The sequence below is a fragment of the Leguminivora glycinivorella genome, chromosome 19 (genome assembly GCF_023078275.1).
Source record: "Leguminivora glycinivorella isolate SPB_JAAS2020 chromosome 19, LegGlyc_1.1, whole genome shotgun sequence".
In the NCBI taxonomy this organism is placed as follows: domain Eukaryota; kingdom Metazoa; phylum Arthropoda; class Insecta; order Lepidoptera; family Tortricidae; genus Leguminivora; species Leguminivora glycinivorella.
Window position 1 is genome coordinate 9,367,910 of NC_062989.1, and position 25,086 is coordinate 9,392,995.

Below are 25,086 nucleotides of genomic sequence, written 5' to 3' on the forward strand. Positions count from 1 at the left end.
TTATTCTAGAGTAGAGATGGGCCGAATACGAATATTCGGCCGAACATTCGGTTCAGCTGCTACCGAACCGAACATTCGGCCGAATATTCGGTTTCGCCATATTTTAAATCCTGGCTTGGAGTTAAAAACTTTTAATGATTGGTAATGGGTACTAAAGGCTCTTATTGTTTCTATAATTTACTGTCGAAGAAAATTTTGGTTTTTGTTTCTTAAAACTACGTTATTTTGACTTTTTTACATAATTATTGTAGGTACTTATATCTTAACGCATTTTATCTTCCTTTGGTGGTTCCTTAGAATGCTGAAATGGGATGTCATTATCCGATGAAAAACGAAACAACTTACGCTATTTATTTACTTTGTTTATTCGGTAAATATTCGGCAATGTAACCGAACTATTCGGCCGAATACGAACATTGAAAAACTTGCCGAATATGCCGAATACCGAATATTTACCGAATATTCGGCCCATCTCTATTCTAGAGTATATTGTTATTTTTTGTTATGTTACATGTTTATAACTATTGACGGGTTTACTTAAAAATATAATATATAATATACCTACTAAATAATTTAGGTATAAGTATTTTTATTTTATACATAAAGGTTGTAACTAATATTTACATCGGTGCAGATGTAGGTAATTTAATAAATTTACATTTTTAATTTACCGTGTTTACTTATTCAACAAGCTGCAGTTACATGCCTAATTATTAGTATTTTAGTCAGTCAATAATAATATTCCGAGAAGTTCAGTGCATATATTTAAAATGAGTGTAACATTGATAAGCAACAATATTTTACAATTTAACACAAATACTTTGGAAGATGTAAGAAAAGAATTTAATTTACACGACCCTGGGATGATGGAACAAACTATTGATATATTATACGATTGGTGTCAAAAACAAGATCATTTTGTGAAGAAGGACTTTCGTAAGTGTATCCATACTAATACGTATTATAAATGGGAGCGAGCAATTGACGTGGAGATAGTTGAAGGGACATGACATTTGACACAATAGTGATGGAGATAGTTGAACGAAACTGGATGGAGAGAAATGACATACAAGGCTACCTATGTAAAAATTTCAGAATTTTGGAACCTTTTGTCTTTCTAACGCGAGCGAAGCCGCGGGGAAAAGCTAGTATAAAATAAATGTGTTTTCTGTCTTCCAACTGGAAAGCCTTAAATTTCAGGTCACTACGCAAAACGAAGTGACCGCTTCTCTGCTCCGTTGAACAGAAAAATAGTAGGTATAAGTATAGACTCTTGGCAATTTACTCGTCTCCTTGCATTGAGTTTATAGAGATAAATGAATTACGAGCACGCTTATGTGTAGTACTGTCACAGGCTGTATGTACAGTCAACCAATTAGAATCCTAGGCCATTCTAGAACCCTGTCGTAGTTACTCCGTGCTTTATTTGCTATAGAAGTCAGTTTGACTTTTACTGTGAAAGGGTTCTACTACAGATTGGTTGACTGTTCTTAAACGGTCATCCTCCTTGCGTTATTCCGGCATTCGCCACGGCTCATGAGAGCCTGGGGCCACTTTAACAACTAGGCATAGCTGGGCACCGTTAATCAAATAGTTAACTTCGATAATCGTTAATCCGTTACTTAAAAAGTTAACTTCGTTAATCGTTAAAGCGATACATTTCGGTAGATTTAACGGAAGTTAAAGTTAATCGATAATCCGTTAACACGTCATAAAAATAGGACTTCACTGTAGGTATTATGTATTTGTATTTACTAAGTATCCACCAAAAACTATTAAAACCTGTGACGCCAATCGGTAAAAAACCGAAATGTAATAATTACGGTTTCTTCGGGCTTTTACCGCCGTTGGTTGGCTAAATCCTAGGTTTTACTTCGGATTGGTAATTATTGGGTCATTATGTACCTTGCCAAACACATAACGTCTCTTTAATGAAGAACGCATATGTTATATCCCTTAAAATACTTAAAACATACCTCTTTCTCTATGGTTACCGTGTTTTTTCTCTATGGTCCAGCTGGGATGCCCGCTCGCGCTTGGCTGAAGCGAGCTGTCATCCTGACGGTTGACGTCTGTCACTTCATAGCGTATGTTTTCCCTCCAAAGTGTAAGTCACGTTTTTCCGTGAAAACAAGAAAAGTGAACGAAAAAGCTGAAAATGAGCTCCAAAGACGACGGGAAGGGTGCGGAACCCGACCCGCAGAACGGCAAACGTTGTTCCCTGAGCTCAGAATCCTCGGACGGATCGTCCTCATCCTCGGAGGGTGAGACGCCGCCTCCGAACAAGCGACCTCGGAAAACTCGCGGAGAGTTCCCACAGGTCATGTACGACCCAAGGGTCGACACGCTTACTAGTCAGGTGAGTTACATTTCGAACTACCTAATACAATCGCAGACTACTGATGGCGTCGATGGCGAGGTTCCATCACGGGACGAAGATTCATCGTCTTTAGTACCGCCACGCCTCAACAAAAGAACGATTGATATAGGAGAGATAAGTACGGAGATTAAAGAAGGGACTGTGGTTCAGACAGCAGATCCAGTTAACTTAAAAGCTTTAGAAAAATTGCAAAAGTTCAACTCTCCGGCCTGGCAGGCAGTTCGATAATTATAAGAATTCTTTAAAGACGATGTTAGCTAAACCCGGATTTGTGGAGCTAGGAATCAATGAAGAATTGATGCATTTTAATAAAGGCAAGGATTATTTGGCATCTACAGAAAATGTCCTAGCAGGACTATCAAATGCGGTGTTAACCAATAGATGTATCTTAAAACGAAGCTTACAGGAGTTGGCTGACTGGAGTACCAACAGCCAAGAACTAAATTCAGAAACCTTGTATGAAAAGGTGTCCTCAATTTTCGGATCAGGTTCAGAGATATACAAAAATTATGAAACAACATTACAAATAATTTCTGGGAAACGAACAGAATGTATAGAAATTAGGCGGAACCGAATACTGAATGAAGTTACAAATCCAAACCTGAAAGCTAGCTTAAAGAATCTCCCGCCAAGTAATGAACATCTGTTTAGTAGAGAAGCAATGGCACCGCTGATACAGTCTCTCGGAGGGACACAAGTATGGCTAAATACTCCAAATTATATTAAGGAAAAGAAGATACCATCAGCTAACACAAATAAACAACCAGAAAAAGTGAAAGAATATGACAATAGTTCAGATGTGAAGCAGCGGACCCAATCAGAAACTCAAAGCTCTCAGACACATAACAATAACAAACATGACAGAAAACACAAAAAACAGAGCTACAGACACAATAAAACCATTCATTCTAACAAGAAGAAGTAACAATCAATTGTTTCAAGATAGTTGTCTAAAATTGTTTGAGGACAATTGGAGGCATAATGGAGGAAACCAATTTATTTTAAAAACAATAGCGGGATGAAGGATTCCTTCCAAATCAAAAGCCCTACTTACATATCCAATAGTTCCAATACTAAATCAACAGTGATGATTCTCAACAAGAGTATCCCCAGAGATGACCGAGGTGATAGAGGAGGTAAAAAGTTTGAAGATTTTGGAACGCCCACCCTTCAAGAACCCCGGTTTCATCTCAAAGATGTTCTTTGGTAAAAAAGACAGACAGTGGGGTTCAACCAATCTTTAACCTGAGAGGTCTGAACAGTATATCTCAACCAATGAGTTCTCAGACTGATATCTCAGGCTTTAGTGGCAGAAATTTTACAACGGGGAACTGCTTCAACTAACTTCACTAGCCTTCGGCCTCTCCTCAGCACTTCGATCCTTAGCAGCCTTTCAAGCTGGACAGCGGAAGTCTTGCGGGCAAAGGCCTTCGAGTTCTAGTATATCTCAACGACTACCTGTTAGCAAACTAGAGCTGTTCAGAGTTGAAGTCTCCAGCCACGGAGGTTGTGACTCTTCTCGAGCATCTCAGCTGGAAAATAAATTACTCAAAGTCTAATTGGCCTTGTGTTGGAACATTCTAGAAAGTACAAAATCCTTATCACAACAAAAGGTACAAAAGATTCAGGACAAGAGAGCTTGTCTGGTGAAGCGAGGCAGATGTTGTCTTCAAGAAAACAGACTTCTCGGCCATTTGAATTTTGCCAATAGTTATGCACAGGGGTTAGCTGAAATGCAGAAGGATGCAGAGATACCTCAGACAGTTCTGTCAGAACAGACCTCGACGAAAGTAAATAATCCCGACAGGTGTCCTAGCCGAGCTTCGTTAGTGAAAGGATGCTTTGCACTGCACTATGCTTCAATGCCCCTACGGAGCAAGGACATAACTCATTTCTAAACCACGACGCGGCGGACGCGGGATGGGGAGCCCAGTTAAATGGGATTCATCTGTCAGGAACGTGGAACAAGAAACAGAAGTTATGGCACTTATTTGTAAAGGAGATGTATGCAGTATGTGCTGCAATACGGAGTCAGATGAGTCAGATGGACCACCTCGGAGGTGCTCACAGATTAGTCCAGACAGACTATCAGACTCTCGTTGCTTATATCAGAAAAAAAGGGGGCACGAGGTCCCTAGCACTACTGACTCTTACAACCAGACTGCTGACACTGACCGACCAGCTGAAAGTTTCACTGTCGGCTTGTTACCTCCCGGGGAGGTACAACAATATTGCAGACCGATTATCAAGTGCAAATCCACTTCTGGAGTGACGTTTACTTCCACAGGCTACGGAAGCCATATTCAAGAAGCGGGGAGTGCCAGAAATCGTGGTGTGTACATCGGCAGAGACAAAGATAGTGCCAAGGTATGTAACTCTAGACTCAAATCAGCAAGCGGAGTTCTGCAATGCATTCAGTTGTACCTGGAAATTCCAACTAGCTTGAATTTCTCCATATCCCAATTCAATTCCACAGGTGCTTTGTCATCTAAACTAAAGGTATGTTAATACTAGTAGCTCCAATTTGGACTCAGTGTTATTGGATGCCAGATCTTCAGGCACGAGCACTGAAAAAAACCCTATTTGGTACCGAACCTGCAAAGGGTTCTACTGGACAGGACCACAGGATATCAGTATCACCCACCTCAAATAGAGCTTCTGGAAATACAGACTTGGAGGATTGGGGGTGGTATGAATTTGAGATCATCCACCTTGAATACTTCAATACTTACGTTCCAGCAATGAGAAGACGGAAGGAGTGGTGTAGTAAAGACAAGGTGAAATGTAAATCCCCAAGTGGAGATGAGGTAGCTAGGTTCCTAGCCGGCTTACATATGGACCAGAACTTAGCTTAGCTTACAATACAATTTTATTACATAACTATTGCTACCTATTGTGCCAAAACAGAAATGCTGTCCAAGAGTTTCCTAATTAAATAGATTTTAAGGCCACTTTTTCTGCTAAACCAATAACTCAAAGATCACCGATATGGGATACAAAATTATTGTATGACCGGTTATTGACTACAGGAGCAAAATTCTCATTATGTGACATAGCAAGAAGAACTGCATTAATATTATTGTTAGCATCTGGCAGGATTCATGATAAACCTTGCTAAGAATGTCAAATGAGAGCCTTATAGAATCAGATAATAGCATAGTATTATGGCCAGTGTTTGAATCAAAGACAGATACAGCAACTCAAAGACAATCGGGTTGGTGCCTATCAAAGCACCCCGAAGAAAAATATTTGTCCGGTTAGACATATTAATCTACTGTTGACTTTATGAGAGATGAGACATTCCATTATATCATCCACATTAATAATCCCTGTGAGTTATTTATAACTGTAACTGGCACCATTAAGCAGTCCTCTAAAACTAACATAGCAGGCTAGATCAGATCCATATTCAAGGAGGCTGGCATTGATGCACCACCTGGAAGTGTAAGATCTGCAGTTGCCTCTAAGGGTTGGTTAGATAATAGACCAGTTGATGAGATCCTGGAAAAAGGCAACTGGAGATCTTTCAAAACTTTTAAAAATCATTACTATAGATCTGCACAAGTGCCTGAAAATAATTCTGGTACTGATATGCTTCATAATAACTTCACAAGTACATGAATCTTTTAATTGATTATAGTTAATCATTCTTATGTTTGTTAGAAACATACATTATTACTTATGTTGTTAAAAGTCAGAAGAAAGTTTTATTTTGCTTTTTATAAATTTGTTTTTATAGTAATATAGATTCATATTGCTAACAGCATCACAATAATTAAACAGAATTATGATGCTAATGTATGTTACTGATCTCGAATACTACCTAAGTTGATTATTGATCTCAGTTAATTATTAATGGGCAGGTGCCTTAATAGGTCTATTACAGAGGCTTATCTATTTTGTTTGTATTATGTACATCTCATTTATATTAATAGAGAATTCACATATCGTATGGGTGTTTCTTTCTTTCAACCAGCAGATATCAGACACGTCTTCATTAAAGAGACGTTATGTGTTTGGCAAGGTACATAATAGGAATGTTTTGCATTCCAACAAAACATGTATTATGTACTAAACAAACACATAACGTCTCGGCAAGGGCCTTGCTGTTGAAGACGCTATGAAGTGACAGACGTCAACCGTCAGGATGACAGCTCGCTTCAGCCAAGCGCGAGCGGGCATCCCAGCTGGACCATAGAGAAAAAACACGGTAACCATAGAGAAAGAGGTATGTTTTAAGTATTTTAAGGGATATAAATCACGTCGAAATCACGGTGTCAGCGTGCATACGCTGACGTCACTGCCGGCCGGTCTACTGCAACTAGCCGGGTCAATGCACCAACTACAAAGGGATGTGAAGTACGGGCACCTGCCAAGGAAAATACTTCCCGCACCAATGTGGATGAAGAGGGGTTCACATTGGTGGAAAAGAAGAGCAAGGCGCGCAGAGCGGCTCGCAAGACTATGTGTGGCTCTGCGGAACCGGTGAATTCTGGTCTACGGATTGCCACACCGAGTAGGGCGCTCTACGTGTCTCGCCTGCATTACTCCGCCATGGCCGACGAGGTGGTGGACTACGTTCGCCGGAAGACTGGCTACACGCTGAGGGTGCAACAGCTGCAGTCGCGTCACTACGTGCACTTCAGCTCGTTCGTTGTGCGCGTGCCGCGGCCGCTGCAGGACACCATCGCGAGCGCAGACTTCTGGCCGAAAGGTGTGGTTTTTCGGCGGTTCCGGGGCAACCTGCCAAATCCCACACCGGGGCAAACGACGCAACGGAGCCACGCTGTGACGTCATTGCCCAAATCAATTGTTTAATTTTATTTTTAATTTTGTTTTCTTTATTTTCTGTCTTTTTTGTTATCTAAGTTTCGTGACGCATTGGTTTTACTGTAAGGTCATGTAAACATGTTTTTACTAATAAATAAATAAATATAACATATGCGTTCTTCATTAAAGAGACGTTATGTGTTTGTTTAGTACATAATACATGTTTTGTTGGAATGCAAAACATTCCTATTCATGCGGTCGCGATCGTGGTGTGTCGGTTCTTCAGATTGAGATTTGAGACGACAACTCGATGCTGTGGGCCACGATAACTTGGTAGAGTAATCTAAGGCCCGCCGGACTCTAACTCGATGCGTCGGTTGCGCGATTTGTCTGTCATGCCTGATGATTGCACTCTATTCCCAGGTTACGCCGTGGCTTGCGTGGGCGAGGGTCGCGCGATGGTCGCGCGACGGCGATGCGACGCATACGAAATCAAACCTTATCGATATGGAAGTATGAGACGCGACGGCGACGGTCGCGCGACCGTCGCCCACGCAAGACAAAGGCGTTAGTGATCGATCTAGCACGTCTAATAAGATTTAGAAGATCTCGAATAATTGATCCAAAGTCGCCAATTGGTCTTTAGACTGTTTATAACCGACGGATCTGCTTTTACCGATAAATCCTAGGTTTTGCCGTACTACGGGCTTTTACAGTAGCAGTCAGGACGTGGTATTCGCGGCGCAGCGAGCCGCTTGGGGTGCTGGATTAACGATTAACGGACTCGATGAAATTTAACGGAAGTTAACGAATCCGTTAACATTTTTTAAAGTTAACTTAAAAGTTAATCCGTTAACCGAAATGTTAACTTCGTTAATTAACGATTAACGGATTAACGAGTTAATGCCCAGCTATGCAACTAGGTATGTTTAAAATTCGTAGTAGGCGCAATAATTAGCGATTTACAATATCGAATTCATTATAGTCCAGGTTATCTAAAATAAAAGTTGTCAATATTATTTCTCCCTCGCTTTTTTCGCACCCTTTTTTTTATCTAGCAAAATATACTTCGGCAGGTGTCATTGTGATATATTGAAAGTTGACAATAATTGTTAAAAGTACGAGTATCGCACGTGTCATCATGCTATTTAATGTTAGATTTAGTAAATCAGAATCATACGTTCTATCAAAGACATAATTGTGACTCCGTATAGACGGATAAAGGCTAAGAAAAAATCGCCACAAAGCCATAGAGAAAAAGGTACCGTGGCCTAGATGGCATTACACCTTTCATTTGGGGGACTCGATCCTCTTTGGTTCTATTCGAATAGTCGAACCCCCGTGCCGTGCAACGTCAAAGGTCGGCAACGCATCTTCCCTGCAGGTGTTTCGAGTGTCCATGGGCGGCAGTGATCGCTGACCATCAAATGACCTGGCGACTTGGTTGACTCTAATCTCACAAATAAATCGTCGTCTCAATACTCACACAGAACAACACAAATGATAAGGATAACTACATGAGTAATTGCTGATTCTGACAAAGCAAATTGTTTTAAAATTATTTCTATGAAAGTTAAAGTATTTAATTAAGTCACATGGTGTTAATTTCACCCAAATTATACGGTACTTAAACGAAAACTGTAGCACAGTGAGGCCATTTTGAAAGGTAACTTATAAAATATTCAACTGCGTTGATGTGGACACCTTGTGCGCATGCCACCATCAAGATTGCCCAAAATTGTGTTTTACTCTGAACTAGCTTCGAGTAAACGCAAGGCTGGTGGACAATATCTGAGGTACAAGGATGTTCTAAAGCGCCACCTGTCGGCCATCGGTAAATCGTGTGAATCATGGGAAGAGCTTGCAACTCAGAGATCGGAGTGGCGAACTGCGATCAACACTGGTCTCAACGACTTCGAAAGTGCACGCCTCGAAGATCATGACGCTAAACGCTAGGGTACCGATTTTTGAATTTCGAACGCATGAATTCGCCGTTCGAAAGTCGTAGCATTATGTCGTTTTCCACAGATTTTCGATTCAAAAATCGGTCCTTAGATCCGAAAATGTCGGCCCAAGCCCTCCTACACATACACCTATGACGAAAATGGTGGGCTTTACTGCATGACTTGCGACCGGAAGTTTAAAACAAAACTCGGCTTCGCAAGTCACGTTCGAGCTCATGCACGTCAGAATTTATTAAATGCCTGAATTGTCCGATGTCGCCGTCGACGGATACGTCTAGGACTACATCATCATCATCAGCATCATCATCATCATCATCATCATCGTCATCATTATCATCATCATCATTATCATCATCATAAAATATTCTTTTCGGTCTATTTTTAGGGTTCCGTAGTCAACTAGGAACCCTTATAGTTTCGCCATGTCTGTCTGTCCGTCCGTCCGTCCGTCCGTCCGTCCGTCCGTCCGTCCGTCCGCGGATAATCTCTTTGGTACCAATTTGTATATCGATCACACCAACAAAGTGCAAAAATAAAAAATGGAAAAAAATGTTTTATTAGGGTACCCCCCCTACATGTAAAGTGGGGGCTGATATTTTTTTTCATTCCAACCCCAACGTGTGATATATTGTTGGATAGGTATTAAAAAATGAATAAGGGTTTGCTAAGATCGTTTTTTGATAATATTAATATTTTCGGAAATAATCGCTCCTAAAGGAAAAAAAAGTGCGTCCCCCCCTCTAACTTTTGAACCATATGTTTAAAAAATATGAAAAAAATCACAAAAGTAGAACTTTATAAAGACTTTCTAGGAAAATTGTTTTCAACTTGATAGGTTCAGTAGTTTTTGAGAAAAATACGGAAAACTACGGAACCCTACACTGAGCGTGGCCCGACACGCTCTTGGCCGGTTTTTTCTTCTTATCTTATCTATCTTTTAGTCCAACATCGCAGTAAAATTAGTATTTGTATAATGATGATACCAATATACTCTTAAATTACGTAATTCAAAATCGGCCTTCAGACAACCTTCAACCTTCAAATGACGTTTTGAAAGGGTATTAAACTTCATTGTTTTAACCGGTAGGTATCTTCTTTAAAATAATTATGTGTACAAAACTAATGAAAAATATAATTTTGCAGTTTAGGTTGTAAGTAAATTGACAATGTGTAGTTGGTGATTTAACATTTTTAGTGATTTTTTTTGTAATAATTAGTGATTGATATACATAATTACATACATATCAAGGATTATTTATATAAGATTAACATCATACTAAGAATCACAATTTTTTTTTCAAAATGTGTGTCGACGTGATATCATGATTTTAAAATAAAGAAATATGTAATTTGTTCTTATAAAAAATAAAAACACGCAAACATATTTGGGGAAAATATGATTTTGGCCACTTTCAGTCTGCGAAACAGCGCCATCTAGTTTTAAGCCTAAAAGGGGTACTACGCTTTTTTGTTTGGGCTTTGTCAGTTTAATATTAAATCGTTCTTGATACATAAATATATAATATTATTCTCCAATAAACGAAATTGTATGCATTTTTGAATGCACACGCAGCAATTCTAACCTGCCACACCTTTTTTGACCTCTCTTAAACACCGGTTGAATATACTGTTAATGAATGGTCAAAACATTATTATGTAAAACTAAAATTATTCGTGAATTCGAATATTTTCCATATTATTTTTTATACTACGTCGGTGGCAAACAAGCATACGGTCCGCCTGATGGAAAGCGGTCACGGTAACCTATGAACGCCTGCAATTCAAGGAGTGTCACATGCGCGTTGCCAACCCATTAGAAGCTTGTACACTCCCTTTTGCTCTGTACTTAATTAACACAGCAAAAAAATATTATATTGAGGAGACCTGGGTGCCTAGCCGAATGGCACAAACGCTCACGAAACGCTCACGAAACGAAACGATAGTAGATATCTATCCCTATCGCTCTTGCGTATTGATGCGACAGAGCCGGACTATGTTTCGTTTTCGTTTGGCGTCGGAGAAATGCCATTTCTCCGACGCCAAACGAAAGCGATACGCCGCTGGCTCTGTCGCGCCAATACGCAAGCGCGATAGAGATAGATATCTAAAGCATAGTTAACATAGTACTGGCACGTGTTTAGCGACGAATAAAAAAAAATATATTTAAAAATTAAAAAAAACTGATAATCACATCTTAATTTTAATACGTTGATAACTCTATATTAGAAATTTGGTTGATCTAACTTTTTGCGTTTGTAAGTTATTGATGATGGACGTTGACCGGCGAAAATGCACTGTGAACAAATACGTGAAAAATTCCCTTGGTCTGGGTCAATGATTGCTAAATTGTTGAATTTCTAGAAAACTACTAGGCAATAATTATTGCCCACATCATTATTTCATTAAAGGACAATTAAATAATAGTGGCAAAATAATTCAAAATATCCACTCCTTGCGGTCCACACGGAATCAACAGACAAAAAAGATGGATGAAAATCTTGTTCAGAGGATGATGAATACTATTTTCAGAAAAGTCCGTAATTTTGTGCATAAACATACTGAATGATTGAAATATATGTGACACGCTATAAATTAATAAACGATCTTTTATATTCTGCAATAAAAAATATTGTTTACTTTTTTCTTTTCATTTAAAAATTAAATTCCTCCCATCGCGTACCAATTCTAAATTAACTATGCTTTACTAGCGCTTCGTTTCGTGAGCGTTTCGTGAGCGTTTGTGCCATTCGGCTAGCCACCCTGGCCCCGTAGCCGAATGGCATTTCTGCGACGCACACAGGCGGATTTTCTTAAATTTCTGGCCAAAACTAATGGATTGAAGGAAACGTTAGAAACGCTGAAATAATAAAATAAAAACACAATTAAATTAAACTACAGCTTTATTTATGTTCGATTTACTGTTGCAATTTTTTTTCTATATTTTATTAGTTATGTTTTCTTACATGTCCAATAAATACTTTAATTCTTTTGGATAATCATTTATTTTTGTATCTTGTTTGTAATGTTTTCGTGAAATATCCGTTATGTAAGGATCAGATGATACTAGAAGGTTATTGAACACATCTTCTATGTTTTGGATTCGAGTGAATTTTCTCGAATAGCGTTCTCTATACATTTTTATGTCCTTATTTCTGGATTCTTGAGCTTCTTCTGAGAGTAATCCTAAAGGCACTATACAATTTCTTATTATTTTATGGCCATGAAATAAGATTTTGTGTGCAGTTGTTGGTAGGGGGTACCATGGATAGTGTTTGATAAAGACAACAGCTGTCTTTGCACAATAAATTTTAAATTTATTTGGGTTGACTGGAAACGTACTTGTGAGAGCCAAAAGGATTATAAGAAATCGATATATTAAATTTTTGTTTATGCCAGTAATTTCAGCTGAATCTTCGAAAGAATGAAAAAATCTTGCTGTATTCCCGTCATTGCTACTACCAAAACCGGGTTTGGGTTTGTCCACTATGAGGCCCATCTTTTTTCTAAATTCTTCTTGAATGTATTTTTTCTAAGGTCTACTTTACTCTTATGCTCTGGACTTCGAATTTGCCACTTACATATAGTTAATCTATAGCTTACATGTAGCAAACATTCAAAAAGGCGAATCCAGGCATGTAGTGGGGATATCCCAAAATTTAAAAAATCCTCGTTAACAATATTCCTTGATAAACTAAGACGTATACTATTAAAGTCTTTTGATGTCAAATGACACAGGTAACATCTTTGGTTTGATTTAGTGTCAGTTATAGCATTAACGGTTTTTCCATCGATCATACACAGAATTAAATTATGCTCTAACTGTATATCAATACCATTGAGGTCTATTTTAGTTGGTGTTAAGGATTTTATTTGAGTTTCAATGTCATTGACGCACTTTTTAATCATATCGGTCGACTCTTTGGCAAAAAGCAGCATTAAGGGTCTGCAACTTCTCGGTGAAGATGCAGTAGGATTTCTCCATATAATTGTTTTACCACTTCCATTTATGTTGTTTACTTCTAATTGTATCGGAGCAATAGTAATCAAATATATACTTGAATCTGAAAGCGTCTCATCCTCAAATAGTTGTTTATATTCAGCCTGTCCAGATGTACCATCGCAACCCCATTTCGTAATCAAAGTCAATGTATCAAGTTGGTCTTTAGATAGCGAAGAAATAACTTCATGCAGTGAATGAACAAGTCTCATTGCTGTATGATCTAATAAGTCTTGCATGGCCATTGTCACAGAAGATTCACTGACAAGTATATTTTTGGGATAACATCTCTTTTTTGCAGAAGTAACATTTTCGTAAGGAGGATAGATATTGCAGTTATGAGCACTTGTACTTTTCCTAATTAAATTGTATTGAAACTTGGTAAGTTTTGCTCCAACAACAAGTGCTAAAGCTTCATCTGGTGTAAAGGGAATGTAAGGTTGTCCAGAAGTGGCTTCTTGTTTTGTAATTATAGTTTCACATTGTTTAGCGGATTTCAGGTCACCATCTCTTTTGAAGTTCATTTTAGCAGCAAACAAAAGTTCACTACTAGTATTTTCCTTACGTAAACCTTCGGTTTTTCTGCGTTTAGATCGATCACTGCTTTCACAGAAATCTTTAGAAGGTCTTCCGCTAACTTGCTTTGAAACATGTTTCTTAACAACAAAACAAATACCATTACTAAGCCAATTACATTCTTTTTTATTGAAATAGGCACTGTTTCTTCTAGCAGAAGCCCACTTCTGTTTGTAATCAAATATGAACTTAGATAACAATTGTTTTGAGCCGTCTGTTAGGTCATCCTCAACACCTAAGAAACTTGCTACTTTATGAACAAGATTGTTAAATTTTTCATTATTATCGTTCGAATTACACGTTCTATAATATTCAAGCAATTGTTGACGGCTTATGATGATATCCTGAGAAGATGAACCTAAAAACAAAGAAAAAATAAAAACTAAATATTTTCGTGATTTCTACTTCTACTTGATAATTGACTAATAAAAAACAGAGTAGCACGTATTAGCAATATAAACTATCAAAAAAGTTTAGCTAATACGTTGTGTTTTGTTAAAATCTTTACGCAATAGCGGAATTCTATTGAATTTATAACTTTGTAGCATAATATAAGCATCCGGCAAGCGTAACTCCGATTGTAAATAAACTTTTTTTTTCTTGTGTGCAGACAAACTTAAAAGTATATCCCTTTATATTAAAACATAGGTACATACCTCCAGCTTCACAATCCATAATATAAATTGCACTGAACACATTAAAATAAGACAATATCTTATATAAATAAACTTATCTTTAACAAGTAATTAGTCTTTGATCAGAAGTCGATACTTTGTTAGTGTGGGTAGTATTGAAAACGTTCATTTAAATTGTCATGCGGACTGTCATTAAATGCTAAGAAGCATACAGATTAGAAAAATAAAGTCACGTGACCATTATAGTTGATTTGATACCATAGAATTTTGGCCATAAATTTAAGAAAATCCGCCTGTGTGCGACGCGAAACGAAAATGAAACACCGGGAAAGGTAGTCTGACTCTATCGTGCCAATACGCAAGAGCGAGAGATAGATATCTACGAGCGTTTCGTTTCGTGAGCGTTTGTGCCATTCGGCTACGTACCCTGTATCGGTAAGATATTCGGAGTTTAAAAATAAATAATCAAATTATTATTTCGAGAATGTGCTTTATTTTTCAGCACGAGATTACTTGGAGCGATTTATCATCTACGCAAAAGGTTCCCTTGAAAAAGCAAAACTAAGAATAGACAGACTCTGTACCATGCGTACTATGGCCCCGAACCTTTTTGAAAAAAGCAATGCGAAAAATGATTTCCCAGATTTGCGGGACTTCTAGTAAGTTTTTTTTTAAATAAGTTTAATGTTATGCTTGGGTATTTAATTGGTGGTATGTTATTTTTGAATGTGCTTTACCCACAAGAAATCTATGAAAGTACAGATGTAGTGCTAAATTTTTTTTTTCGATTTTTTTCGGAAACGTACATCTAAGTAAACTTGTCATGCTGTTGCAGTCAGTTTCAGTACAAGACGTGCTGACACTGCCTTTCACGCCTAGCATTATAAATACGAACGTATCCGGAAAAATATGAAGGAAAAGCTATTTGACGACCGGTCTGGCTCAGTCGGTAGTGACCCTGCCTGCTAAGCCGCGGTCCTGGGTTCGAATCCCGGTAAGGGCATTTATATGTGTAATGAGCAATAGATATTTGTTCCTGTCATGGTGCACTACATCTGTAATAACCGTACCGTTTCCAGCATCAACGTATTTATGCCAAAACTGACCGAAGACAACTACAGAATACACGTCGCTAAGATGATGACTAAGAACATCACACCTTCTGGCTTCTTGAAGACTTATCAGCATGCTGCAATAGTAAGTTTCGTATGTAAGGATGAGGTAAAGCACAGTGTAATAAAGAGTACTATTGTACAGTATGGCCACTCCCACTCCCCGCTGAAAGTGCCGCCCACCCCGTTTCAATTATTTCACAGTTACCGCCTGTCAAAAACGCGAACTTGCGATCTGTACCTGTACCATACAAGCATGGTACGCGTTCACCTACACGAGCTTAGAATGTGTGCTAGGAATGCGCCTCTTTCATACATTTGATCGCCAGTGTCCGAGATGTGGATAAGGGGAGAAAGAGGAAGGTTAATAATCATTGTGGCGTGACACACTGATTCATCTTTAGCATTAGTCTTCCATCATCATGGCTTCGTCACTTTCTGTCGTCCGTAGTATGTAAAATGACCGCAGCCTGCATATCATCTTATATGCAAAGGTGCTAAGGGTACAAGTATTGCTGAGTTTACATTATGGACATAATGGTCTCTGTACACCATGATCGGGCTTCAGGTATCGTCTAAAGCTGCGTTTTCAATTAATGTTCTGAGCGAGTATTCATTCGACAGATAAAGTCTAAGAAAAAAAAACGAACCTCGGAAACATAGAGAAAAAAAATAAGTTCAAAAACTAAAACCCGACTACTATAAGTAAAATGTGCTCTAAAAAGTATGAAACAAGATAGAATTACTTTATGAAATTATCATGCATGATATTCACAGATGTGTATTCTTTTCAATACGTTAATTCAATGTTATAATAAGTTTGTAAATTTTAAATATACTTGCAGAGATGCCGAAGATAACCGTGGTCGTATGCCACAATTATAAAGGTAAGTACATAAGTGGCATACGACCACGGTTATCTTCGGCATCTTTGCAAGTATATTTAAAATTTACAAACTTATTATAACATTGAATTAACGTATTGAAAAGAATACACATCTGTGAATATCATGCATGATAATTTCATAAAGTAATTCTATCTTGTTTCATACTTTTTAGAGCACATTTTACTTATAGTAGTCGGGTTTTAGTTTTTGAACTTATTTTTTATTTGACTTACTTTGGGGTTACATTTTATTTATTAAATATAAGGGCGCTGAAGGCGGCCGGCTTAAGACCGCGTGCGTCGGGCGAAGCCCGACAGGCCGACACTTTAAGTTTGAGGGCGCCGAAGGACCGCGTGCGTCGGACTTCGCCCGACACTGTAAGTTAGAGGGCGCCGAAGGCGCCTGGCTTAGGACCGCGTGCGTCGGGCCTCGCCCGACACTTTTAGTTAGAGGGCGCCGAAGGCGCCCGGCTTGGGAGCGAGTGCGTCGGGCTTCGCCCGACACTTTAAGTTTGAGGGCGCCTTCGGTGCCCGGCTTGAGAGCGAGTGCGTCGGGCTTCGCCCGACTCTTTAGGATGGAGGGCGCCTTTGGCGCCCAGCTCAGGACCGCGTGCGTCGGGCTTTGCCCGCCACTTTAAGTTATAGGGTGTCGAAGGCGCCCGGCTTAGGAGCGCGTGCGTCGGGCTACGCCCGACACTTTAAGTTTGAGGGCGCCTTCTGCGCCCGGCTTAGGACCGCGTGCGTCGGGCTTCGCCCGACACTTTAAGTTAGAGGGCGCCGAAGGCACCCGGCTTGGCAGCGAGTGCATCGGGCTTCGCCCGACACTTTAAGTTAGAGGGCGCCGAAGGCGCCCGGCTTAGACCGCGTGCGTCGGGCTTCGCCCGACACTTTAAGTTAGAGGGCGCCGAAGGCACCCGGCTTGGCAGCGAGTGCGTCGGGCTTCGCCCGACACTTTAAGTTAGAGGGCGCCGAAGGCGCCCGGCTTGGAAGCGAGTGCGTCGGGCTTCGCCCGACTCTTTAGGATGGAGGGCGCCTTTCGGCGCCCAGCTCAGTACCGCGTGCGTCGGGCTTTGCCCGCCACTTTAAGTTATAGGGTGTCGAAGGCGCCCGGCTTAGGCAGCGCGTGCGTCGGGCTACGCCCGACACTTTAAGTTTGAGGGCGCCTTTGGCGCCCGGCTTAGACCGCGTGCGTCGGGCTTCGCCCGACACTTTAAGTTAGAGGGCGCCGAAGGCGCCCGGCTTGGAAGCGAGTGCGTAGGGCTTCACCCGACACTTTAAGTTAGAGGGCGCCTTCGGCGCCCGGCTTAGGACCGCGTGCGTCGGGCTTTCCCTGACACTTTAAGTTTGAGGGCGCCTTCGGCGCCCGGCTTAGGACCGCGTGCGTCGGGCTACGCCCGACACTTTAAGTTTGAGGGCGCCTTCTGCGCCCGGCTTAGGACCGCGTGCGTCGGGCTTCGCCCGACACTTTAAGTTAGAGGGCGCCGAAGGCACCCGGCTTGGCAGCGAGTGCATCGGGCTTCGCCCGACACTTTAAGTTAGAGGGCGCCGAAGGCGCCCGGCTTAGACCGCGTGCGTCGGGCTTCGCCCGACACTTTAAGTTAGAGGGCGCCGAAGGCACCCGGCTTGGCAGCGAGTGCGTCGGGCTTCGCCCGACACTTTAAGTTAGAGGGCGCCGAAGGCGCCCGGCTTGGAAGCGAGTGCGTCGGGCTTCGCCCGACTCTTTAGGATGGAGGGCGCCTTTAGCGCCCAGCTCAGTACCGCGTGCGTCGGGCTTTGCCCGCCACTTTAAGTTATAGGGTGTCGAAGGCGCCCGGCTTAGGAGCGCGTGCGTCGGGCTACGCCCGACACTTTAAGTTTGAGGGCGCCTTTGGCGCCGGCTTAGACCGCGTGCGTCGGGCTTCGCCCGACACTTTAAGTTAGAGGGCGCCGAAGGCGCCCGGCTTGGAAGCGAGTGCGTAGGGCTTCACCCGACACTTTAAGTTAGAGGGCGCCTTCGGCGCCCGGCTTAGGACCGCGTGCGTCGGGCTTTCCCTGACACTTTAAGTTTGAGGGCGCCTTCGGCGCCCGGCTTAGGACCGCGTGCGTCGGGCTTCGCCCGACACTTTAAGTTAGAGGGCGCCGAAGGCGCCCGGCTTGGGAGCGAGTGCGTCGGGCTTCGCCCGACACTTTAAGTTTCAGGGCGCCTTCGGCGCCCAGCTTAGAACCGCGTGCGTCGGGCTTTCCCTGACACTTTAAGTTTGAGGGCGCCTTCGGCGCCCGACTTAGGACCGCGTGCGTCGGGCTTCGCCCGACACTTTAAGTTAGAGGGCGCCGAAGGCGCCCGGCTTGGGAGCGAGTGCGTCGGGCTTCGCCCGACACTTTAAGTTAGAGGGCGCCCAAGGCGCCCGGCTTGGAAGCGAGTGCGTAGGGCTTCATCCGACACTTTAAGTTAGAGGGCGCCTTCGGCGCCCGGCTTAGGACCGCGTGCGTCGGGCTTTCCCTGACACTTTAAGTTTGAGGGCGCCTTCGGCGCCCGGCTTAGGACCGCGTGCGTCGGGCTTCGCCCGACACTTTAAGTTAGAGGGCGCCGAAGGCGCCCGGCTTGGGAGCGAGTGCGTCGGGCTTCGCCCGACTCTTTAGGATAGAGGGCGCCTTTAGCGCCCAGCTCAGGACCGCGTGCGTCGGGCTTTGCCCGCCACTTTAAGTTATAGGGTGTCGAAGGCGCCCGGCTTAGGAGCGCGTGCGTCGGGCTACGCCCGACACTTTAAGTTTGAGGGCGCCTTTGGCGCCGGCTTAGACCGCGTGCGTCGGGCTTCGCCCGACACTTTAAGTTAGAGGGCGCCGAAGGCGCCCGGCTTGGAAGCGAGTGCGTAGGGCTTCACCCGACACTTTAAGTTAGAGGGCGCCTTCGGCGCCCGGCTTAGGACCGCGTGCGTCGGGCTTTCCCTGACACTTTAAGTTTGAGGGCGCCTTCGGCGCCCGGCTTAGGACCGCGTGCGTCGGGCTTCGCCCGACACTTTAAGTTAGAGGGCGCCGAAGGCGCCCGGCTTGGGAGCGAGTGCGTCGGGCTTCGCCCGACACTTTAAGTTTCAGGGCGCCTTCGGCGCCCGGCTTAGGACCGCGTGCGTCGGGCTTTCCCTGACACTTTAAGTTTGAGGGCGCCTTCGGCGCCCGGCTTAGGACCGCGTGCGTCGGGCTTTCCCTGACACTTTAAGTTTGAGGGCGCCTTCGGCGCCCGGCTTAGGACCGCGTGCGTCGGGCTTCGCCCGACACTTTAAGTTAGAGGGCGCCGAAGGCGCCCGGCTTGGGAGTGAGTGCGTCGGGCTTCGCCCGACACTTTAAGTTAGAGGGCGCCGAAGGCACCCGGCTTGGCAGCGAGTGCGTCGGGCTTCGCCCGACACTTTAAGTTAGAGGGCGCCGAAGGCGCCCGGCTTGGAAGCGAGTGCGTCGGGCTTCGCCCGACTCTTTAGGATGGAGGGCGCCTTTAGCGCCCAGCTCAGTACCGCGTGCGTCGGGCTTTGCCCGCCACTTTAAGTTATAGGGTGTCGAAGGCGCCCGGCTTAGGAGCGCGTGCGTCGGGCTACGCCCGACACTTTAAGTTTGAGGGCGCCTTTGGCGCCGGCTTAGACCGCGTGCGTCGGGCTTCGCCCGACACTTTAAGTTAGAGGGCGCCGAAGGCGCCCGGCTTGGAAGCGAGTGCGTAGGGCTTCACCCGACACTTTAAGTTAGAGGGCGCCTTCGGCGCCGGCTTAGGACCGCGTGCGTCGGGCTTTCCCTGACACTTTAAGTTTGAGGGCGCCTTCGGCGCCCGGCTTAGGACTGCGTGCGTCGGGCTTCGCCCGACACTTTAAGTTAGAGGGCGCCGAAGGCGCCGGCTTGGGAGCGAGTGCGTCGGGCTTCGCCCCGCACTTTAAGTTTCAGGGCGCCTTCGGCGCCCGGCTTAGAACCGCGTGCGTCGGGCTTTCCCTGACACTTTAAGTTTGAGGGCGCCTTCGGCGCCCGACTTAGGACCGCGTGCGTCGGGCTTCGCCCGACACTTTAAGTTAGAGGGCGCCGAAGGCGCCGGCTTGGGAGCGAGTGCGTCGGGCTTCGCCCGACACTTTAAGTTAGAGGGCGCCCAAGGCGCCCGGCTTGGAAGCGAGTGCGTAGGGCTTCATCCGACACTTTAAGTTAGAGGGCGCCTTCGGCGCCCGGCTTAGGACCGCGTGCGTCGGGCTTTACCTGACACTTTAAGTTTGAGGGCGCCTTCGGCGCCGGCTTAGGACCGCGTGCGTCGGGCTTCGCCCGACACTTTAAGTTAGAGGGCGCCGAAGGCGCCCGGCTTGGGAGTGAGTGCGTCGGGCTTCGCCCGACACTTTAAGTTAGAGGGCGCCTTCGGCGCCCGGCAGGCACGAGTGCGTCGGGCTTCGCCCGACACTTTAAGTTAGAGGGCGCCGAAGGCGCCCGGCTTAGGTGCGCGTGCGCCGGGCTTCGCCTGACACTTTAAGTTAGAGCTTAGGACTGCGTGACACATTAAATATGAGCCTATGAGGGCGCCGAAGGCCTCTTTAAGTTGGTTTAGGACGTAACTCTGTAAGGACTCGTTAAGTAGATTTAGGACCGCGTCTACGGTATGTACAACCTCATAAAGCATACCGTATACTGATAGAGACAGTTATAGCTGGCAATCAGTATCGTGGTACCGTATTTTCTCTCTTTGTGAAAATTATAATAACTTTAGATGATTAACTAGCTTTCAATAATATATGGTCGTAGTAGAAAGTCATTCTGGCACGATGACGTAACATACCATTCGTCTAGGGTTTCCTGCAGTCTACGATACACGTCAGAATGTCAAAACAGCGTCAAACTTCATCTAGTTCTTATCATGACAATTTGCTGTACGAAATTGAGCTTTAGGTCGAAAAAATATTGCAAATCTTTAATAAAATTAATATACAAAGCAGGCAAATTTGTTTATTTGGCAAAAGCCTTCTTGTGTAAACGCAGTCGGCGTTGCGGATTTGCAAATAGTCAATTTTTCCGAGAAATCAATGAATTATCAGGTGTAATCAAGTAAAGCTGGGAATAAAAGCTAATAATATATACATATTTGAAATGTGCTAATCAAGACCTTTCAAATGATATACAACATGTCATCCTAACTTCATTTTATTTTTTTGCTTCGTTACTTTATGACCTCTAGAGGGCGCCATGTTTCCTTTTCGGTGACGTCATATAGCCTATAACCAGCGGACGATTAAGACAATTCGAATGACGTATCGTTTGTCAAATTCTAATGAGTACTTTAGAAGTTATGAGGGAACAGATGAACATACATACATACATACATACATACCCACATACATACCGGTCAAAATCATAACCCTCCTTTTGCGTTGCCGTAGTCGGGTAAAAAGGTACAGTGGGCTAGATGGCGATACAACTTTGGGGGGCTCTCGGCTAGATGGCGCTAATAATCTAAGAATATGGGACAAATTTTCAAGACTGAGTTTCAAAAGTTTTAAGCATGTGTCGAGAGATGGAAGTCTATGCATTATGTCTAGGTACACATTTTCAGTAACTCTCTAGAAACTCGATCTTCTTTGGTCGTACGCAGATAAAAATACTTGACTTTCATACCTTTAATAGGTATACGAATGAACAAATACTCGCTCAGAACTGTTCAGAACGTTTAGTGAAAACGCTGCTTAACTATTTTGACATTTTTGACCGTTCGACTAGTTGACCTTGATCCATTACAAGACATTACTACATCTGCTCACGAATTTTGTTTATGGCTGCATTGTACAATTAGGTTGACCAAAATGGACCTGTATATATTCATACAGATACATATACCGCAAACCTCAATTTGAGTCATCGTTTCAAAAAAAATATTTGCACTCATTTCTTTTTTCGACCCATCTTCTCAGCACTGTTTACTTAATCATCCGGCAGATCCGGCTACTAACGGTTTTGCGGAAAGACTTCATAGACAAGTTAAGGCGGCCATTATGTTTCACGCCACAGTGGACACAAGTACTTCCTTTAGCTCTACTGTGCATAAGAAGCGCAGATTTAAATAAATATAGTAAATAGAGTGAATGAAAGATTAACAGTGGTCTGATTGTGAAAGCAGACAACCGATAACATTAGTTTTCACGTCTACTCTTCCAAAGCCTGATCAGTATAGGACTATGCGCAATACGTGCCATGTTGCGGAATTTGCATGTTTTCTTCATACTATACTGAACTGTCACCGCATCTATCAGAATAAAGGAGCCCACCTGTTAATAGCCATATAAGTACCTATTTCTGATCAGACTTTAAACCACGGTTGAGCAATTCTCAAAATCAGGAAAGGAGGGAAGGAAAGAACAACTTTTTACACAATTTTTATCCAACTGTACAAACTATATTTGAAAGATTGACCCGGCGCTTCTCATATCCACATACTTACCGCCTCAACCGAAAGACTGTCTAAGAAAAACTATTGATATTTATTACGGATTCATTTCAATTCATTTCTGATTGAAAATTTTCTTCAACTTAGCATTTTCTCGGCATAGCGCCAGGGTCCGCTTTCCTGCTTAGTCTTCTCCATTTTGCCCGGTCTTTGGCATCCTGAGGTGTGAGATTGTTCTCTTGTATATCCGCTGTCACATCATCCAGCGAGCCAAATTTTATCTGATTAAGCTAAAAATATTCTTACAGATGTGTGAATACATAACAGTCTATGATTATGCACAAGGATTTTACTCAATTATGGACCTAAGCGATGTCAATATGGCGGATGTGCTAACTAACATGAACCTTGCAGATTTCCGAAACAATATCAATTTATTTACAGTAAGTATATATTCGTTGGAAGCTATGTAATATGTATTATCTTTAGCAATCGATGATATACTTACAATCGAATCACATCACTACATAGGATAAAACAAAGTCGCTTTCACTGTCCCTATTTCCCTATGTATGCTTAAATCTTTAAAACTACGCAACGGATTTTAATGCGGTTTTTTTAATAGATAGAGTGATTATAGAGGAAGGTTTACATGTAGGTATAGTACCCGTGCGAAGCCGGGGCGGGTCACTAGTTAAATGTATAAAATATGGTATACATATTGAATAGTTTATTAAAATTATATTTTTTCGCATAAACATGTATAGTTAAATAATTTACCATTTGAAACAGTTCTAGTTAGTATTGTAAGATTAGACTAAAATTTGTAATCTTATAAATTTAACTATGGAAATATCCGAACCTAATTTTGCACTAATTCAATGTAACTATTACCTATTTAATAAAAGAGACGCACAATTAGATTTTGCAACAAAAACTACCTATGCTAGTTATATTTTTTGAATATATTATGATTATAGAAATCGAGACCAAACTACTACACGAAAATATTTAAATTACAATACCTACTAACTTTAACAATGTCGAATTTCAAATTTAATAGGTATATAACTTGATTTCAGGAATGCTACGGATTCAGAATAGCAGGCATATTTATTATATCTACATCAAAAATGATAGATGCATTTGTGAAAATCCTGAAGCAAATAGTCAGTGATAAAATTGCTCAAAGAATCAACGTTTTTAAAACTGTAACGTCCTTACACGAGTTTTTACCTAAAGAATTGCTACCGGAAGACTTTGGGGGTGATCAGAAATCGTTATGTGAACTTTATGGTAAGGTCTTTTTTTAAAGGATACTGTTTTTTAAATGCATTTTGTTCAACTGTAATAACTCAAAAAAAAAAAGTTCGTTATATTTCGTAATATTTATGTTGTTTTTCAAAATTCGACTTTGAAGTTTGATGTTTAAAGTAAGTAAGGCGAGGTTGTCAAAACTAGTCAAAATCGCAGGTAACTTACCTTTGCAAAACTCTTAATACCTATGATTTTATTTAGCTCAGAAGTAACTTTAGAAACTAAACTACTTGGTTTTATTTCAGACGAAATGAATGAAGAGATGTCCACCGAAAAACATGTAGCGCATATGAAAGAGATGCAGCTAACGTGTACAAATGAGAACTTGAGGCAGTCAGGTCGATTTGATGAAGAATATCTAGGAATGCCTGGGTCTTTTAAACTACTGAGTGTAGATTAAAGCGTTGCTTTTTTGTCCATTTTTATTTTGATATTTTTAGTGAATTTTAGATCAGTTCTACTCCAGAAACAGAAGCACTTTCGATATAAGAGAAAATGTGTCCCAGAACTTCCATGAATTTTTGTTACTTCCTTATTTTTCTATCCCATACAAACTTTTTGGAAAATGTTAACACATCAGAAAAAATCGTATGGGACACTTTTTTCCTATTAAGATTGAAAAACATAGTTGATTCTTAATAGAAATATCAGAAAACGTATCTATCTAAAATATAAACTGAAATAAATGTCATATTATACAAAGAAAAAGGTGACCAAGTTTATAGTTAAAATAGCAGTGTGTCTACTAAAAATACAAATTAAATTGTTTTCTATGAGGATAAATTACTTTGTTCTAGATTACGGCAAAAAGAGCTAGAGGGCCCCCGCGCTGAATCGTTTTTGGTGCAAAAGTTATCCATAACCATCCAAAGGGCCACAAGTATTATGGGTACTTTTGCACCAGAAACGATTTGTAAATATTTATTTTACCTTTTATTAAAGTGTAGTATTTGTTATGAAATAAAAGTTTCTCAATATTTGTTCTAAGAATTATCTAAAATATCACATTTAAAACAGGAGGACGAAAAAGAAGGTTCTATAAGGTTAAGTATTTAATGAAAATAAATCTGGAAATAAATATG

General features: G+C 42.0%; 2 protein-coding genes across 3 annotated transcripts; both read left to right on the top strand.

Moving 5' to 3' along the window:
• The first annotated feature begins 508 nt into the window (after window positions 1-508).
• Window positions 509-25,086, top strand: LOC125236497. Its single transcript, XM_048143318.1, has 6 exons — window positions 509-936; window positions 14,825-14,981; window positions 15,402-15,519; window positions 22,996-23,130; window positions 23,770-23,983; window positions 24,250-25,086. Exons 1-6 carry the CDS (start codon window positions 771-773, stop codon window positions 24,402-24,404), a joined length of 945 nt encoding a protein of 314 aa, XP_047999275.1. The 5' UTR covers window positions 509-770; the 3' UTR covers window positions 24,405-25,086.
• On the top strand, window positions 3,974-6,631 carry LOC125236498. 2 transcript variants are annotated; one of them, XM_048143319.1, is made up of 2 exons: window positions 3,974-4,747; window positions 6,357-6,631. In XM_048143319.1, exons 1-2 carry the CDS (start codon window positions 4,301-4,303, stop codon window positions 6,453-6,455), a joined length of 546 nt encoding a protein of 181 aa, XP_047999276.1. In that variant the 5' UTR covers window positions 3,974-4,300; the 3' UTR covers window positions 6,456-6,631. The 2 variants fall into 2 exon arrangements, with proteins under 2 accessions (XP_047999276.1, XP_047999277.1); XM_048143320.1 differs by having other exon boundaries at window positions 6,360-6,631.